Source organism: Artemia sp. Qi Xiang Cuo, chromosome 17 (assembly GCF_049724085.1).
Source record: "Artemia sp. Qi Xiang Cuo chromosome 17, ASM4972408v1, whole genome shotgun sequence".
Taxonomy (NCBI): Eukaryota; Metazoa; Arthropoda; class Branchiopoda; order Anostraca; family Artemiidae; genus Artemia; species Artemia sp. Qi Xiang Cuo.
The window spans coordinates 35,010,950-35,030,065 of record NC_142810.1 but is presented as its reverse complement, the minus strand read 5'-3'; the positions used below and the strand labels follow the sequence as shown (position 1 = coordinate 35,030,065).

The 19,116-nt window shown below is 35.8% G+C and overlaps 2 protein-coding genes across 5 annotated transcripts in view; one reads left to right on the top strand and one right to left on the bottom strand.

Annotated features, from left to right (window-relative positions):
• The window catches only part of PGS1 (Phosphatidylglycerophosphate synthase 1), a 95,189-nt gene extending 85,467 nt beyond the window's left edge, over positions 1-9,722 (top strand). For all 4 annotated transcript variants that reach the window (XM_089102852.1, XM_089102849.1, XM_089102853.1 and 1 more), the window contains one exon: positions 9,465-9,722. In XM_089102852.1, the coding sequence (XP_088958978.1) occupies positions 9,465-9,667 (203 nt within the window). In that variant the 3' untranslated portion in view covers positions 9,668-9,722. The remainder of the gene's footprint in view (positions 1-9,464) is intronic.
• Positions 9,723-18,570: 8,848 nt separating this feature from the next.
• Positions 18,571-19,116, bottom strand: part of LOC148942136 (voltage-dependent T-type calcium channel subunit alpha-1H-like) — a 386,818-nt gene continuing 386,272 nt past the window's right edge. The window contains exon 29 of the mRNA XM_089103241.1: positions 18,571-19,110. Within this exon, the coding sequence (XP_088959367.1) occupies positions 18,997-19,110 (114 nt within the window). The 3' untranslated portion in view covers positions 18,571-18,996. The remainder of the gene's footprint in view (positions 19,111-19,116) is intronic.

Genomic DNA, 19,116 nt, shown 5'->3' with positions numbered 1-19,116 from the left:
CGCCCTACTGTCTTGCGCATCCTCAGCGATACCTAAGAGAGGAAGACCACTCAACAAAGCTCCATCCCAAAAGAAAAGAAAGTATAGTTGCTGCCCACCAGGCTCGACGAGACTTGATGGCCAGGAGCACTTTCCAGCTTGGATAGACGGCAAACAGAGGAGGCGAGCTTGTATTCAAGCCCACTCTATGGTGAAGTGTATGAAGTGTGAAGTGGCTTTGTGTTTCACGGCAAACAGAAACTGTTTCTTATCTTACCACACTAACTAAGCGATGTGTGACTGTGTGCTGTTATTGCCAGATGTTGCCTGTGGGAACCACTGTAGTTTATTTACTTTCATCAATAAAAAAAAAAAATCTTAAGATTTTTGTCGCGAAATGACCTTAAATAAAGCACAGAAACAGGCGCTGAATTTTTTCCTCTCTTCTTTCAATATTCAGGTTTCAAAGGGTTGAAAAGGGTACTAGGCGTTGCAATTTCCAATTGAATGAGTCCCTTTCGAAGTTTTACGACAACTTCCATACGAAATACCCTGGCCAAAAACCCAAAAAGAAGGAGGGGATATCTGCCTTCCGATCACTTGGACTCTTAAAAAGGGCACTAGAACTTCTGATTACCGGTTCAGTGAGCCCCCTCCGACTCTTATTAGAGCACTAGAACTTCTGATTTCCAATCCAAAGAGCCCCCTTCAAATTTTATACAAGCACCCTTTCTTTTAAAGCCTTATATGCCCCTAGGGTATAAATTATAACCCTTGCCCTGAGGGCTGTGGGGGGGGGGGGGAGGGTGTCATCCTCAAAGACATAATCTCTGGACCTTTCAACTACGCTGAACAGAATGACTATCTCGAAATTTTGATTGAATGTGTTAGAAGAAATGATGAGTGTGTGGGGGGGGGACCGGTTGCCCTCCAATTTTTTGACTATTAAAATGGGCACTAGCCCTTTCAATTTCCAATCGATTGAGCTCCTTTTGAAGTCTCTCGGACAACTCTTTCTATACGAAGGGCCCTGGTCTAAAAAAAATAATACATTGTGCCCACATTGCTCTTTACTTAGGCAGTGCTATTGCGCTGCCTATAATTATGAGAAAAATTTCAACTTCAGTTTAAAGAGGGGGGTTTTGAGAAGGGGATAGCCCCCCTCATATACGGAATAATTTCTGTTTGTTTTAAGTTTTTATACTCCTCCTAACTTTCAGTTGAAAAAAGCTGTTTTTCAATTTTATTTTTATTTTTTTTTCGAATTACGCCCAGGCTTAACCAAGATATGATGTGGGCTATCAACCTACTAAACACACGGTTTATTGCTGTACGCACATGTACGCAACAATAATTGTAAATTGGCTCGTAGCTTCCCGCTTTTCCAGTTTTCTGCTTCAGAATTCAAATATTGGATTGTAAATAAAATTGGAAAAGATTTGATTTTATAGTCAAAATTTTTTATGAACAGTAGTTTTCTTGAATAATTCTTAATAATACTAATTTTAGTAAAGAACTTTGGGTAGATGGAGACGGATATTATTGTTTATGTGGATGAAAGTTTTGCGCGACTTGGTCTTTTACGTGGCTGAAGCCATTAGGACCTCCACAATAGTCTTCTCTCAAGGTAAAATACATTGTATACGCATGTTTAAATACGTCTAAACATTTATATAGGAAAAGAGGATATTTGTCATTTAAAATCGGTGAAACAAAGCTCCTCGTAGTACTTGTCACCCCCCTCCAATCCCCCAAGAATTTCATGGAAAGGCCCATGGTGCCTTGCCTCACCTTTTCCCCCTCTGTGCCGGTAGGCGTGTAAATGCATTATTATTCGACATAGAAAAAAAGATTATGAGAGTGATACTATTACCCCATCCCTCAGTACCAATAATATAGACGTAGACCATAAATATTCCCGGGAATCAAGAGGGATTAGGTATCATTTTTATACCACCCCCCCCCCCTCCTTCCCCGAAATTCGTTCTATTCTTGTATGAAGATTCAATAAGAGGTAGAACATTTGGGAATCAAATTGTACTCTTTCAGGCACCTGCCCATCGCCACTTCTTCTTATAGTTGATGTGTATTTACGCATCGCTTTATATAATTTTTAAGAAATATGAGGCAAATCAGGTTAATTAAATGAAGCTTTAAAATAAGTATAAGAAAAGTGTTATGTAATAAAAAGTGAGGCATCTCCCCGAAGCACCCTCATCTAGGCTTAGTCTAAATGAAGGGAGATGATAGATTAACTCCTAACCCCTCCCCCCTAGACCCTTTCCTATATTGATCAGAAGGCTCAGGGAGAATTAAACAATTTAGGTCTTGAAATTTGCTCTTTTAGCATCTGGCACCCCTCCCCCCAGCCTACATGATGACCCACCGCCCCTCCTTTATAGTACCTGATGCGCAACTATGTAGAGTAGAGTAGAATATTTTTATTTATAACACATACATAAATAAATGTCACAAAACAGCGCACATGCCTGGTGGCATACTTTAGCGCTGAAAATATTGCCAACAAAAATACACAGCCATTTTCTAACTAAATTTTACAACAACAAAAAAGAAAACCCTAATAAACAAAATGCTTAGCTTGTCGTAAGATATTTCTTCACCAGTCTTAGAAAATGTCGCTTGTTGCTGCATTCTCGAACTGATGCTGGAATTGAGTTCCAGATTTTTTGGCCAGTGTGACTGATGCTTAATCCCGCTCTTGATGTCGGGTGAATTTTGCACGAAAAGTCTGAACAATACGTAGTAGGATAATTATGAAATTGAGAATTAGTTGGAAAAATGCCGGAGAAATTTACAGATAAATTACTATATTGATAATCGTGACACAAACTAGAGATAGAAATTAAATGAAGTAGGTCCAAAGAAAAAATTCCTGAAGTCCGATATAGGTGTCTAACTGAAGTTCTGCAATCAACATTAAAAAGAATACTCATTGCTTTATTCTGAAATATTTGGAGAGATTCGAAAACAGACGAAAAGGTAGATGACCAAACCGAAATGTAATAGAGAATATAAGGGTGGACGAAAGAATAATAAATAAATTTTGAAATGGCTTTGGAAAAGAAATGACGAAGACGAGTTAGCATGCCAATATTTCGGGAAATTTTTAACTACAGTGTTTTTACATATTTATGAAACGACAAATTTTCATCTAAAATAATCCCAAGATATTTGAACTGATCTACCCGTCTTAATTCAAGACCATTCAAGAAAAAAGAGAAGGTATCTGACACTACTGATCCAGTTTGCGAAAATAATATATATTGGCATTTTTTTTTTCATTAAGAGCTAGTAAATTCCTTGAATACCAATCAGATACAGTTAGTAACGTACTTTCGAGGTTCTGGAAAAGAACTGATAGGTCCCGGTGAGAAGCAAAATTACTACATCATCAGCAAACATTATAATTTTACAAAGAGGCAAAACTTCTGGCAAATCATTTATAAAAAGAATAAATAGAATAGGCCCAAGGACAGAGCCCTGAGGTACTCCGTAATTAATTGGAAAAGTTTCGGAACGGAGATCACGAGATTTATCAACACAATCTAGTCGTCTCCCAGAAAGGTAAGATGAAAAAAATTTAACAGCTTGTGTTGGAAACCCATAAGACTTGAGTTTAAAAAGAAGCAACGAATGATTTACGGTGTCAAACGCCTTTGCGACATCAATAAAAATCGCCAACGCGTGTTGACCATCATCTAGTGAATCATTAATATTTAGTAAAAGCTCATGAATTGCCAGTTCAGTTGACTTTCCTTTTATAAAACCATATTGAGACGTGTGTAAAATCTTACTATCAAATAAATATTTTTGTAATTGACTATTTGGAATTTTTCCAAAAATTTTGCTGAAAACCGAAAGTAGAGAAATGCCTCTATAATCTGAAGGGTCAGTTGAACTCCCAGCTTTAGGTAATGCTATAACTTTTGCTTTTTTGAAAGCTCGGGAAAAACTCCATGCATAAGTGATAGATTAAAAATATGTGCCAACAAAGGTGAAATGCTTGACGCTATTTGCTTTACGGTTTGAGCCGAAAATCCAAATTCGTCCTTAGAAAAACTCCGTTTAAGCTTCAGAATAACTTTTTCAGTCTCATGAGGCTTAATCTCAGAAAAAGAAAACGAATTTTCTGCATGTTGCTCATTAACTTAACAGAAGGGGAATTCAGTTGCATATTCATAGTCAATGCAAGTCTAGAACCAATATTACTGAAATAATCTCCAAAAGCATTTAAAATTTCATTGGGCTCTGTAACATTTTCTCCATTTAAAACAAGGCAATTAACACTAGTATTTTTTAGAAATAAGGACGTATCTTTTCATTTACCAATTGCCATGTTTTTCTCATATCCGATTTATACTCCAAAAAATTCTCTTTATAATATTTTCTCTTCTCTTGTCTGATAATTGAATTTAGCTTATTCCTATAAACTCTGAATTCTTCAAACGACTCAGGTGTCTGTAAATTTAAATAATTCTTAAATTTTCTATTTTTATGTTTTAACAATGTCAAAATACCATCAGTAATCCATGGGTCAAATTTCTGCGCAAACTTTCCATGCGAAACTCGTGTTGAAGAAGCCCGATCCCGCAGTCGCATCATTTGATCAATAAAATCTGAAAACGCAGCATTTGCGTCATTTGAGCCACAAACCGAACTCCAATCATGGCCACCAATTAACTGACGTAGAACTTTACAATCAATCCATGTATATCGCTTTTTTTAATTATCCATTGTTGAATCTCGATGTTGTTTATTTCTATTATTTAAATTTAAAAGAACACTCGCCGGAAAATAATCTGACATATCGGACAAAATTACTGACGATTTTTCAGCATCAAATAAAACAGGAGAGAAAAATATATTATCTAATAATGTAGCTGTGTTAGCTGTAACTCTTGTCGGCAGAGAAATACTTGGAAGAAAATTAGAACACAACATCTTAGTTAAAAACTCCTTATTATTTCCAACATCGAGATTCAAAAGATCAAAATTAAAATCACCCGAAATAATAACCGGTTTATTCAACGCTTCCAGATTTTTCAACAGCGGTTCAAAAACTTCAAAAAATATGTTTGGGTTACCCGACGGAGATCGATAAACAGACCCGAAAATAAATGGATTACAGCCCAAAGGTACAACTTCAACAAAAATAGTCTCACATAACCCTTCATCAAATACAGACAAATCACTGAGAATACTAAAAGACCAGTCATCACGAATATACAGCATCTGACCTCCTCTCGCATTCTGACACCTTGTACGCGAAATACACTTCATCCTGGGCAGATCTAACATTGTAAGGGGTGTATTAGCAGACAGAAAAGTTTCGCAAACTCCAACAATGTCTATAGGACTAGATGCAAGTAAAAGTTTCAGTTCATTGAGTGCACTTTGTAGCCCCTGGGCATTTACATGTAACGATTGGATCGGAAAATCACAACTTTTTGTTTTATCCGATAGAAACTCGCCTGAAGAATAATCACATTCAGGTGGATTATTTACATAAGGCATATCTTTATCACTTCCGGTAACTGAATTTAGAATAACATCTAACTTCAAACGAGAATCAAGAAAACACTGAAAACAATCCATAAAACAAAAAAAGAAAAGAAAAATTCACAGCTTCTTAGTTTAGACGACAGGTTTATATGACACATTGCGAATCTGAATTACGTTGGAAATCGTTTTACACGGAATGATTTGCGAACCGCACTTGACATAAACCACATCTCGTAAAATCCATACATTTTTCAATTCAAACTTATTGCGCGCAAGCTTGTAGATTACTTGTCTTTCTCTGGTTAGAGCCTCAGTTACATAGATTCGGAAACCTTTCAAATTCTTGCGATTGTGCAGGATCTAAACTGCAGATGCCTCAGTAAGAAAAGTAAGTTCAATCGGAGTTTTTATTTCCAAGGCAGCTTCCAAACGCCTTGCACCCTTCACAACGGATTTATCAAGATTAAGTCCCATTTCACTGTTAAGTCGAGCTAATACTTTCTCACCAAGGTGAGGAAAATCACGCGCGGGAGATTCTATCCCAGATACAATGACCTTAGTCAGAAGAGAAGACTGGTTTATATCATCCAGCTTAGTTTCAAGCTTTTGGAGCTTTGCGCAACTTTAAACAATTCTTGCCCGCAAATCGCCAAGTGATTTCTCAAGCAGTTCAAATTTACCCTTGATTTGCAGATCGATCGCCTCATAGACAGCTTGCGTAACAGTATCAAGAAAATCTGACTTAATCTGTGTCACCGAAGAACTCCCTAATCTACTGCACTGGTCTTCCACTCTCCTACGAATTTCATCCTGTATGCGGTCACGAAGGTTTACAATTTCTGACTGTATCAAGTTAACCGACTCAGATAAATCTCCGGCTAAACCTTCCGAGTCCTCCGTACAAAGCTTTATTGCTCACTGAACATTTTTTCTGCCATCTCTCAGCGCTTCTTCATATTTCACTGCGTAAGCCCATATATTCTCTGACGTTACTTTCTTAATTTCGTCAGTTCCGTAACAGCAAACTTCATAACTACTTACCTCATCTATGACTGGTATCATCCGCGTAATTTTGCAAGGCCACATCTTTTAATATTTAAATTCAGCAAACGCCCGGTTTCCCACTTGCATGGCTTTGGCAAATGACAAAATAAAAAAAAGCAAAATCTTTCTCTCAATACGTTCGCAAACCTTGTGTGTACAAATGTCTAGCAGCGACTGATGACAGTGGGCGGGATCAAAAAAAGGTAGAGCTGAAAACAGCCAATGGAAAATTTACCAAGTATCCAAGTTAAAATATCCAAAAAAGTAAGATATAGTTCTCTTGTGTTAACTAGTCAATGACTAACATACTTATGCATCACTAAACATAATTTCATGAGAAATCATTTGAATAATCCGAGTTAAATCTAGCATTAAGATAAATGTCCACTTTAAAAATTTGTCTTGTAAGGACTACGTGACTTTTCACTGACGAATGTGTCACCATGCGGCATTACTTCCTCCACAATTGGGAAGCTCAATACATAGTTTTTTCATACTTTTAAATCGATTTTCAATTGATAGCAACTTAGTTCTCTTTGGGGTAAAATCAAGCTTTTTTACGATTTTTTTTTTAGAATCAGGAATTTTTCTCGGACTCGTAACTTTTAATGGGTGGCTGATCGACATTTTGAGGTATCTTTCTCTTTGGCTGCGCAATTACTTTCTCTTTGGCTACACAATTTTGGATGTGGGGGAATTTTCCGCGGGGTGGGATTTTCTGGTGGGAAAATGCCAGCTCCCGTTGTGAAATCTGGTGCTGGAACAGTTGACTAAGAATATAAATTGTGTTTCCTTGGGCAGCGTACAGGGGAGTAGCTCCAGCATTTTATTTCGGGGGGGGGGGGTCAATAGGGGTCCAAATCCGGATGGTCAAGGAGCATGAACTATATAATGGTTTTTCTCTATTTTTTTTGGGGGGGGGGCAATTGCCTCCCCGAAATGACGCCCCAGGTAGCGTAACGTGTAGGTTACACAGTAGCTAAAACAGAAATGTATTTGCTTAATATACAAACGCAGGCATATACGCAGGAATTTGTTTCGGGGGGGGGCCAAGTCCTTAAAATCTCCTATTCTGCGAGAAGTATCAGAAAATTATGGGAAATAAAAAAAAATCTCGTGAGATTTCTGGGGGGCCGGCCCGGAGCCCCCCCCCCCCAGTGTACGTGCCAGTACAAACGTATGGGAGGGCAAAAGGATGTCAGTTTGGTCGAAGCTTGACGCATTTGTGGTAGCAGTAGTAAGTGTCGTCAAGTGTGGGGCAGAAGTATTTGTAGTGAAGTAACAAGAGGAATATATGCTTTGTGTCTGCAGAGCCATTGCCTAAGAACAACTTAGGGAGTACAGCTCGGTGATGGGGCACCGAAGTGACTTTTTAGGAACGAAGTGATTTGATCCATTTTTGTTTGTGTATCATAAAAAGGGGCTTAGGGGCTGGGACATGGCCTTTGGATTGATGAAATCTGTATCTCTAGAATAGTCTCACCAAAAATATCTTAAGGATGCAAAAGAAAAGCCTGGTTCCCCTTGGTTAGGTGTATATGAGACTCTAGGCAGGCATGCCTTTCCAAAAACTAACAAACAAGTATGTGTCCAATAAGAGGCATGCATACTCCCGCCATTTACCCGTGCCCCAGCCATTTAAACATTTGTCTCTCAATTACTAGGACTATCTGTCTTGGTTTTTCTCTGTCTACAATTAGCCATGTCTTGATGCAACCTAACCGGCCAAATGCTTGATAACTTCAATTCAATACTCCCGCCATACTCCGTTGATTTTGAATTTAAGTTATTAAGTATTTTGCAGGTTCAGGTTGCATCAAGACATGGCTAATTGTGGACAAAGAAAAGCCAAGACAGATAGTCCAAGTAATTGAGAGGCAAATGTTTAAATGGCTGGAGCACGGGTAAATGGTGGGAGTATGCACGAGGTCGAGGACGAAGGCCTCGACCGTGTCCGTTGATTTTGAATTAAAGTTATCAAGTATTCTGCAGGTTAGGTTAATTGTAGACATGGCTTTGTTAACATGTTAACATGGCTTGTTAACATGGCTAATTGTAGACAGAGAAAATCCAAGACAGATAGTCCAAGTAATTGAGAGGCAAATGTTTAAATGGCTGTGGCACGGGTAAATGGCCGGAAAATGCATGACTCTCTTATTGGACACATACCTGTTTGTTAGTTTTTGGAAAGGCAATTCTGCCTAGAGTATCAGGCATAGAAGAATAAAGGGAAACCTTTGTTAGGTTTCTAGGAAGGTCGCCATAGAAGAAACTTTAAACAAGATTAGATAGAGCAGTAATGTTAGCCAGTTTTTTTTTTTTTTTTTTTTTTTTTTTTTTTTTTTTTTTTTTTTTTAGCTAATTTAAGCTGTGAATTAACTTTTTCGATGAAGAACTAGAACTTTGAAGGTTTGGAATAATCATTCAGTCTATTCTTGAGGTTTTTTTCTGTGTCGACTTGTTACAGAAAATTGTGGTAAGTTTTTGAAAATCCGTCCATGGAATATTTTCCATAAGAAGAAATAGGGTTTTAATATCTGTTTAAACTCATGCTCGTTTCCTTTGTTTGAAGTTTCGTATTTTGTTGCGGGCTTTTTTTTTTTTTTTTTTTTTTTTTTTTTTTTTTTTTTTTTTTTTTTTTTTACGTTTCTCCAGCCCACCAGATTTTTTTTTTTTTACCTTTCTCCAGTCCATGAACCCTTAAGATTTCTGAAGAAGCAACTCATTTTTATTTTTCAAACAGAGTCTATCTAAAAATGTTATCTTGTCAAATGAAGTTTAAAAAAAAACGGATTGAACTCCTTTATTTTCCCTTTTTCCGTGTCAATTTTTATTTGCTTCTGTAAGTCTTTATTCAATTTAATTTGGTTTATAAACTCTGTTTTTCTTTTGTTCATGATAAAACATACTCATTTTAGGATACAGATCTGTGTACAGAGATCTCGAATCACAGATTGCTGTAATTACAGCAAATCAGGATCTGCAATCATTTCTTTCAGAAGAAGCCGAAAATCTGTATCGAGACTCGGAACTTGCTACGAAGGAAACATACGAACAGCGAGAGCGTTATGTGCCCTTATGGGTTAGAGGGGTGGTAGGTGTTGTTAAGCATTATTTTTAAGTGTAATCGATTGCAATGTCTTGTTGTATTGTATAATAAAATTTGATGATTGAAGTATGATTGTGCTCAAAATGGAAAGGTGCTTCTCATACTTTTTTGAAAGTTAAAAAGATCCTTCTGATGTATTTTGTTGGACTGGTTGCAAGAGGGAATATTAATTTTATTGGAGGCTTATTAATTCACACGCTGTAGTCTGTGTGGGGCTTTTCCTGCTTAAATTCTCAGACAAAAAAGTGGTCCAGCGAATCTGAAAAAAGACTTGCTGTAGGAGCAAAATAATTTTACCTCATTGCTATTAGTTTTGTTGGTTATTATAGTTTTATTTCTTCTTGCTGTTTTGAGTGGCGTATCGACGGTAATTTGGAAAAACAACTAACTTTTTGGTAATTAACTAGCGAACAGCCTGGTTATCAAACTGGTGACTTTTTACTAATCACTATCGAAAATATGTCGCAACTTTTGCCAATCTAGTTATTTTGAAAAGAGACATACTAGGGGCAATTGGTTGTTTATGGTGACATGCCTCGTTACAGGGCTCCTAGTATTTTTTGCGCAGTTTACTGAAATAGCGTCTCTTAATTTAGACCATTTTCCTTTTTTCTGAATAGCAGCGACCAGATACTTGATTACCAGCCTGTTTACCAGCCACGAAAGAGGAGTGTTAGATATTTGGGGATTATTATTGATGAAACTTTAAGTTTTGTAGATCATATTGATTGTGTGTCTATGAAACTTGCACGTAATGTTGGAATTATGCGTAAACTGAAAAATTTTCTCCCAACTAGTATATTAAGATTATTGTATTTTTCAATTGTACATCCATATCTATTATATTGTTCTTCAGTATGGTCGTCTACTTTTGGAACGCATCTTCTGCCCCTGCGTGTACTACAAAATTCGGCAATAAGGCTTTTGATTGGTAAGGATAATAGAGGATCATCTGTTCGTAATGAGTTTATGACGCTGAAGATTCTACCGGTATCGGGTCTTTTTAAATTTTATAAAACACAGTTCATGTTTAAGTATCTTTATGGTAGTGTTCCTGTTTGTTTTAAGGGAATGTTTGTGAGTGGGGGTGATATTCATGAGCATGGAACTAGAAATTTGGAAGAATTTCGAAGACCGATTCCGCAAGCGACAAGATCATTTTTTTCTATCCGTCATGCCGGTCCGAGTGCTTGGAATAGTTTACCAGTGGAACTTAAATGTGTGGATGACCTGCTGCTGTTCCGTAGTTTATTGAGGTCGTATTGTTTAGTAATTTATTATTTTTAATGAATTGGCTAAAAAGGGGGGGGGGGGTACGTGATTATTGTCAAGTGGCTATGTATAGTATGTTAGTACTAGTTTTTGAGTTGGAGGGCAGAACTTGTATTTGTATTCATATTAACTGAAATGAGTTATTATTTTGGATCTTATTTTGTTATTATGATTTTTTATGCGTTTAGAAGGGATTACCCCCGCACAAGCTTGCTTCTGGGGGTATTTTGTTTGTTTGTTTTTATGTATATTGTAAAATAAATCCCAGTTATAAATTGAAATTGAATTGAAATTGTTTACTCGCCCGTCAACTTCTTACAGAATATCTTGTAATTTGTTTATGTAGAATAAGATTAATTTATATAAAGTCGGAATGGGAATTCTTGTAATCAAAAAGTTTGTGGTAATGAAATGTTAGTAAAGAGTGACCCATTTCAATTGTGATCGAAACTTTAAGAAAAGGAATGTCGACGAGACCTGTGCATCAAAAGAATTCGCTCTCCATGGTGATTTTAAATATGTGAAATTTATTTATTTTAAATGTCTTCGTCAAAACATATTGCATAAAGAAAAAGTTGAAAATTTTCAAAAAATAAGGAAAATATCTTCAAAAATGGATTGCGATCTTGATGAAAATAACACCGCCCGTCAAATTCAACATATTTAATAATCCTTAAGCGCAGGTCTGAAGTTCCAACGTATTAAAATTAGAAATTTTCTATTTCTCCAGAAAAGGATGGTATTGGACACGTGTTTATTTATTTGTTGTTGCTGTTTTTCTGCAGGTGTGACCATATCAAACCAGCGGTTCTAGAATATCAGAAGAGGTCTCAATCAAATCATAATTTTAAAATTCTTGTGTCTTTTTTACGTAACAAAAGTGATCGTGTCATAACGAAATAGTGATTTCTACTAATCTTGCAATGCAGAACGACAATTTTGGCCTGATCCAGGTTAAAAAGCCATATTGATTTTCTGTGATAAACCATCGATGAAGGGCGGAGGGAGAGTACATAGGATCTTCCATCACTGGGGAAAATATTTGGGTCACGTATACAATATGCGGGCCACTGGATAATAGCATAAAATATTACGTTTCCGTACTTACCTGCGCACAAAAAGGAGGGGTATGGGGCACGGGTATTTCTTAAGAACTAAATATGCCTGAAGCACTGCTGTTGAAAAATATGAAAATTATGACCCAAAATTCATTTTAACATGTCACACTCCTCTCCCATTAAAATGTTATTTTAAGGAATATAAGTTCATTGTAAGACCATCATTCCCGGAATGTTGTTATACAAAAACTAAATTTTACCATAAACTGTGGAGGGTTGAGTTTTGAATGAGATACTAAAAGCAAACAAAAGCAATATCAATAAAGTTTCCAAGTGGAGGTAAAGAGCTACATTAAAACTTAAGACGAATATCAAATAATTCTATATAAAGGGAGAGGTGTCACCTCGTCAAACTTCCGCCCTTTACTCTAAATAGAGTTTAACTTAAGCTTTATTGAAGTAAGGTCAGCCTTTATAATTTGATGAAGTGTTTTAGCGTAAAGTTTGGGGACCTTAAAGAGTTTTGATTTATGTTTTTATGTTTATTTTTATTAAGTTTTATGCCAGATACATATCGCAATTCTGTAACATAAGCTGCTTAACATAAGAATGTAAAATGGTCTATGATTGGTCAGCTCAAAATAATCCATCAGTCGCTATTGAATTTAAATCTTATTGACCTTAAGTATACCAATGTAAATCTGACTTTGAATTGGCTCTTTACTTTCATTCCAGAAAACTTCTGTTTAAGTATAATTTTTCAAAGAACATTTTTCCCAGAGCCTTAACTCATCGTATATTTGAGGGTCTTTACGTATTTTCAGTGCTATTGTGTGGCACTGTTCGCCGAGTTTACAAATTTGTTATCAAATAGTTCAAGGTAACGAACTGTAATTAAGGAGCGAATTGGCCTAATAGTAACCCAAAGTATAAGAAACGGAATTCTGATAACAATACTACATAAAAAGAATTAGCTTTTTATGCTGGTTTCAAGTATATAAGGTTCATTAAGTTAAATGTCACCCATCAAAAGCTACGAGCCTGAGAAAATTTGCTTTATTTTCGAAGGTCAATAATTCAAGGGATCTTAATGAAATAGTGTACCGTAGAGGTTTCAAGCTTCCATCTGCAAAAATGTGGAATTTTGTATTTTTGTGCAATGAAGAAAGATCACGGATGCAGGTTTATTTATTTGTTATTTTTTGTTTCTCTCTTCTTCCCAGGGGTGATCGTACCAAACCAATGATTCTAGAAGGTCGGCAGAGGGCTCATTCGAACGAAAATTACAATTTCTACATCCTTTTTAAGGGACGGTATTTTCAGTGAAGACAGGATTTTTCAGGGATGAACTTTCCAGGGGAAATTTTACACGAGGGGAATTCGCCAGAACTCTAATGTGAAATTCTTTTTGTTTGTTTTACTTTCTTTTCTGTGACTCAATTTTACTTGTGGAGATTTTGGAGGGGGGGAATTTTTAGTAGGGTTGGAATTGTCTGGGGGATTTTTCCATAGGAGAAATTCTCTATTGGGAAATTTTCCGCGGGAAAAATTCTCCATGGGGAATTTTCCGCCCGAGAAACTTTCCATTGGGCGGGGGGGGGGAGTATTTTTCGGGAAATTTTCATGGAAGAGGGATTTCCGGCATGATTTGAAAAATGATCAGGAATTAAATAAAAAAAAGTCTTTTTTCAAATGAAAGTAGACTAAGGAGAATTTTCTAGGTGGGATCGTCCGCAGGAAATTTTCCGGGAGGATGGAGTTATCGGAGTTAATTTTCCGAGGGGGAATGGGGATTTTATGTGGGAGGAACTTTCCGCGGGGGAATTTTTCATGGAGTGGGAAGAGGATTTCCTGGCATTATTGAAAAATATATAAAAAATTAAATATATGAAAAAAAAATGTTAGTTCAACTGAAAGTAAGGAGCAATATTGAAACAAAACTAACATAAATTATTACCGTATACAAGAAGGGCTGATACCTCCTCAATACCTCGCTCTTTACGTTAAAGTTTGAATTTTAGTTCCAATCGCTCAAGAACAACTCCTGAAACACAAGGGCCGTTTAATTAGAATAAGAAGCTTCTTCAAAGTACTAAAAAAACTTTTTTCTTTAATTTTTACGAAATTTTGGTAATAGTCGGAATCTCGTTCAATTAAAATAGACCTTGAAGCAGAGAAAGCATTTCTTCGATTGTTTCAATAGTAGGTTATGCGTTTCTCCTTTTTCCAGAACAAATGCAGTCCGTCCTACTTTGAGAATATGCTAAAAAATTAAAGGAAGCTTTAGATGAAAAGACAAAAATATATTCATTCATTTTAAGAATATCTATTGTCACTCTCAAAACCTAACAAAACACTGCATAGACAATAACAATACAGACACAAAAAATAAATAAATAATACGATCGTTATTTCACGCAATGAAAGGTCTAGAAGTAGAAATATGTTTAAGTCCAATAGTTTGATGGTTTAGCTTTCATAAAGTAACATTTGCACCTTAACTATCAAAAATAAGACAATGTTCAAGGAAACCACCTGACGTAGATATGCACAAAAATTGTGTAAGAAACCCAAATTTCAGACAGATCATGCATCATGGCTGAATCAAACTAGGTTGGCGTCAAACACTAAAACGAAACCAAAAAACAAATAAATAACTGTTAGATTTCTGAAAATATCACTTTTCGTAATACAAATTATAAGAGAGGACATGCTTTAAACTAACAAGGTTGCTAACCCCAACATTTTCTGATAAGAAAAATACAAATTTTACTATCTAGTGTCTCTGTCTATAATTAGGTATTTAATATTTCAAAATATAAATTGTTTAATAGTGCTGTCACTAATAATATTTTAAACATAAATTAAGGATAAGTTTAGTGTTTATCGACTGCTTTTGCAATGACTTCTGTCCCTTCATGTGGCTAATGTACTACCTGACATGGAAAACATAGGTGCTACCCAAGCTAAAATACGATTCCTCGTGTTTTCAAGACGAAAACCTCTAGTTAAGTGTTTTTGACCATTGCAACTAATGAACCACTTTTTATTTCGGTCTTGACCTTTTTTGAGGGATTTCAAACTCTCTTTAGACATTAATGACAAGTTGTTTTCCAATTCTTTTTACCGTTCCGTGTAACCTAGTAAAGGGTTAACATTCCTAAATTAGTTTATAATGGCAATTTCTTTTTTATTGAGCAATATCTTTCACGGCTAATGTTTTAATTTTTAATAATTTTGGGCCCTGGTTTGATCTTTCCTATGTCGTAACTACCGCTGCAACCATGACGGTTTTGAATGAACTCTGAAACTTTCAAAATGCTCCCTGTATTGATAATTTAGTATTGAATTTACATGAGAAAAAATAATTGCTAAAAAGACATTACTAAAAATATAAAAAAATACGTCTAATCCAGTGCAAGCAGTGTTTAGGTTAACATTTCACCATGAAAACAATAATAAAAAAGCAAATCTCTGATATATTTTGGGGCCGGGTACTATTATCAGTGCAAAAGTTATTTCAATTACCAACATACAAAAAAAGTGATTCAAGTGTAGGGATATTAATTATGTGTTTTATTTAGCTTCTTCCTTTGATATAATCTCATACGCAAATGCTTCCAGCAAATTCCCCAACATAGACAGGGAGATTATAAAAGGCTGGAGCCATTTCAGCGTTGTTAAATGGTTGGAAGTCTCCACTTTGTCTTCAGCTTCTTCCTCAGTTCGTAAACCTGGAAGACAAACCCTGCCCGGCGGTGCCATAGTGGTGTTACATTTCATGTGTTTACCTAATCTGAACAGTTACTGGAGACAGGGCCACGGGGGACCTTGAGGAGTCGTGGCCCTTGAGGGAATTATAGCATAGTAGGCCACACAGCATTGTACTAAATTTAGATTAATGAATGGTTAAGGACATAAAAGAAATTGGAACATCATGGGAGGGAGTAAAGGGTGAAACTTTGAACAGATTGGGGTGGAGGAGGAGCGTTTGCAGCTTTTTGTCCTCAATTGGCTTGGCGCTGTCATGAGTTATTAGCGGTAATGTTAGTAGTAAGTGCCTCTGCCTCAATGGCTTAAAAACCCACAAGTGATCCAGTGGTGGTATTCTAACTTGTTTTTCCAATGATTACCAAAAGTATTTAGGTATTTTAAACGACCTTTCGATGAAAAACGTGTCATTGTAAAGTTTCAGGATTGGTATTATGTTGTATCATTTAAATAGAAAATCTACAGATTGAATCTTATTCCATGAAAAATATTTTGGGTTTGAGTATGCCATTTAAAGCTGGTATTTAACGACTGTGACATTAAAACATGCTTGAATTTGCAAAATTAGAACAAATCTATGCAAAACGCTGTTTTGATTGAAAAAGTTACTTCCTATAATTAGTAAGTATCTGTGACTCTTCCAGCCAATCACTAATCTGGATAAATCACTTGATGTTACGGGTACCTATAAGCGCCTCCGAAAACAAAACAACGGGATCTGAAGCGCCAACAGGTGTCCGTTCCTCATAAGATACTATACGTTTTTATTTTTATGTACCTGAAGACAAGCGAGTATTTCTCATTATTGAAATTGTACACAGTTAGGAAGTTTCATGTAAAGGAGGCAAATTTTATACGTAATTTGGTTAGGTTTTAACCTATTTCTTTTTTAACGGCTGGGAGATCGAGTTAAAACTTTTAGTAAAAGTTTGTTTAGGAGGGGGTGGGGGGGTAAGGGGAATTCGAATTTGGTGTTAGAGGGAATAGAATATATATTTTCCATCCTATCCACACGAAAGTGTATGCACTGTGGTTCTGTTTTCTTTTTTTATGCCTGTCGCTTGACAGCCTCTTTCGCTATTAAATAAATAAATGGTAGTGAAACATAGTTATTTTCACTTACATATTTTCTTTGCTACTCGTACCTAGCTTACTATTATCCCTATTTAATTCTGAATAGAGATTAAATATAATATTTCCATGGTGTTATTTTTATTTCGACTCTACTTTACCATATAGTGTATATAAAACCTTGGTTTATAAGACTTCGACATCACGTTGGCGTTTGATTTTTCTGTCTCAATTTAGTTTTCGATCTGTATATATCTATAAAACCATCTTGCATTGTTGTTGCAATAAAGAATGTTATAGAAAACGCTAATCTTGGTCTCAGAAACAGATAAGTTGGCGAATACTCTTGATAAATGAATTTAGCAATGCATAACTGGGGGGGATTGCACTTGAGGAAGTGTAACAACAATTGAGAGAGGAGCAAGTCTTGTAATTGATATGATATGCATTGGAGGTATTCCAGGTTGCGAACAATAGTAACTTTACTTTAACTTCAAAAGTTACTCCAAGTGACATCCACCGGGAACGGTTATGAAGTAAGTCTGCTTTTGGCTTATTCGGTTTGTAAGGGTATAATCTCTCATGAGTTTCAGTTGTATTCATTCTTCTTTCCATAAAATAATACTTCAATGTGTTTCAAACTGATATTTATAACTATGATGATAATTATGCACAGTTACTTCCCTGAAGATGCTTGTAAGATCTTTAGTAAAAGTTACTAAAAATGTAAATTTAAAGTTACTTTTCCGTCGTTCCAGCTACTGCGACAACGTCAGTTGAAACAAAGAAGTTACTTTTTAGTAACTTTTTGTTGAACCTGAATTGTACCCATTATCTAGTACGTCGTATTCATAGTATGGAAATAAATAATTTTGAAACATCTATGCAGAATGATTATAGAATTAGCAAAGATTGGGTACCTTTTAGGGTCTCAACCATAAATTGGTAGTTCTGAACATTTTTCATGTTCTGATTTTTGTTTACAACGGTAATTCAGAATTTTAAAACTATAAATTTCATGACAATCAGCCGAAAAAGGAAGCCGAGGGATCAGACAAGAATTATCCAAATACAATATTATGTCGTAAGAGAAGTGACAGCCAATTAGCTTCGGCAGGTACCGTCGAAAATGATTGGAGTCAGGAAATTTCGGCATCTGTAGCTCTTCATCTCTGCTGCCAGCCACACACGCCTGTATAGCCTCAAACTAGTTTTTAGATTTCTCCCCCCCCCCTCCAATTGGAGCAGTTGGGATACTCTTCCTTTTAAAGTCTGCAACCTTTTAATATTTACTTGAATAGCAGCATTGAAGCAGGAAATGTTTTGAATTAGAGAGGTTAGGAAGGACACAATTTTTATAGGAGAATTGGAACTAATCTTTTTATAAGCTCATATAACCTACAGACCGTAATTTATATATTGAGTCGCAGGTATATTTTAAAGCTTCTTGTAATGGGCAGCTGAATACCTTATTTAGGTGGTTTTGTAGGGAGAAAAGGACAAGGTTCTTATAAAAAAAAGTCATAACCTAATTGAATCTTTTTGAATTTTTGTTCTTTTTTTATTTTTAGTTTTCCAAGAAGCCTGATTGCCAATTCAGGATATTCTTTAATCTTAAAAAAAATTGAATTGGTACACATGTGTTTCTATCAAGAATGACAATTATAAAAGAACACCTAGCAATTAGAGCAAGATATACTCAGAGCTGATAGCACTCAATTTTTAAGCATTGTCACATTCGAATTGGTTGTCAACTTTTTACTTTTTAGTTTAATATCCAATATTCCAAACACTTCCCATAAAAAAAAGAATAAATTCATCAAATACAACTGTCACGTTTACAAACAATTAAGCCGAAAAATTCAATGACTACAAAATCACAGACGAATCCATTTTAATTCTTTCCAGCCTAAAAAATGACCCCTAAATCCATCTTGTATTACTGGTTGGCGAAAAATACTATTCAATTTTTAAGATGGCATATGTAACTGGAAATAAATTTATAACTTTAAGTCAAGAATACAAAAATGCCTAGGAAAGGAACAAAGAAAGAGTAAAAAGAAAAGACCTTTTCACACCACTAGTGCTGGCTAAGTAAGTACTGTAAAATAAATAGTAAGTTCTCGCGTAAAGTATTTCACTGGGAAATTACTAAATATCAAGCTAAAATTAAATTGGTTGAGTTGATACAAAGGGAACATTTTCCTCTGCTTCTTTCTGTACTCGGATCTCCTCAGCAAGCTCTCTCTGCATTTCCAGCTCCATTTCCAAATCGTCTTCCATCTATAT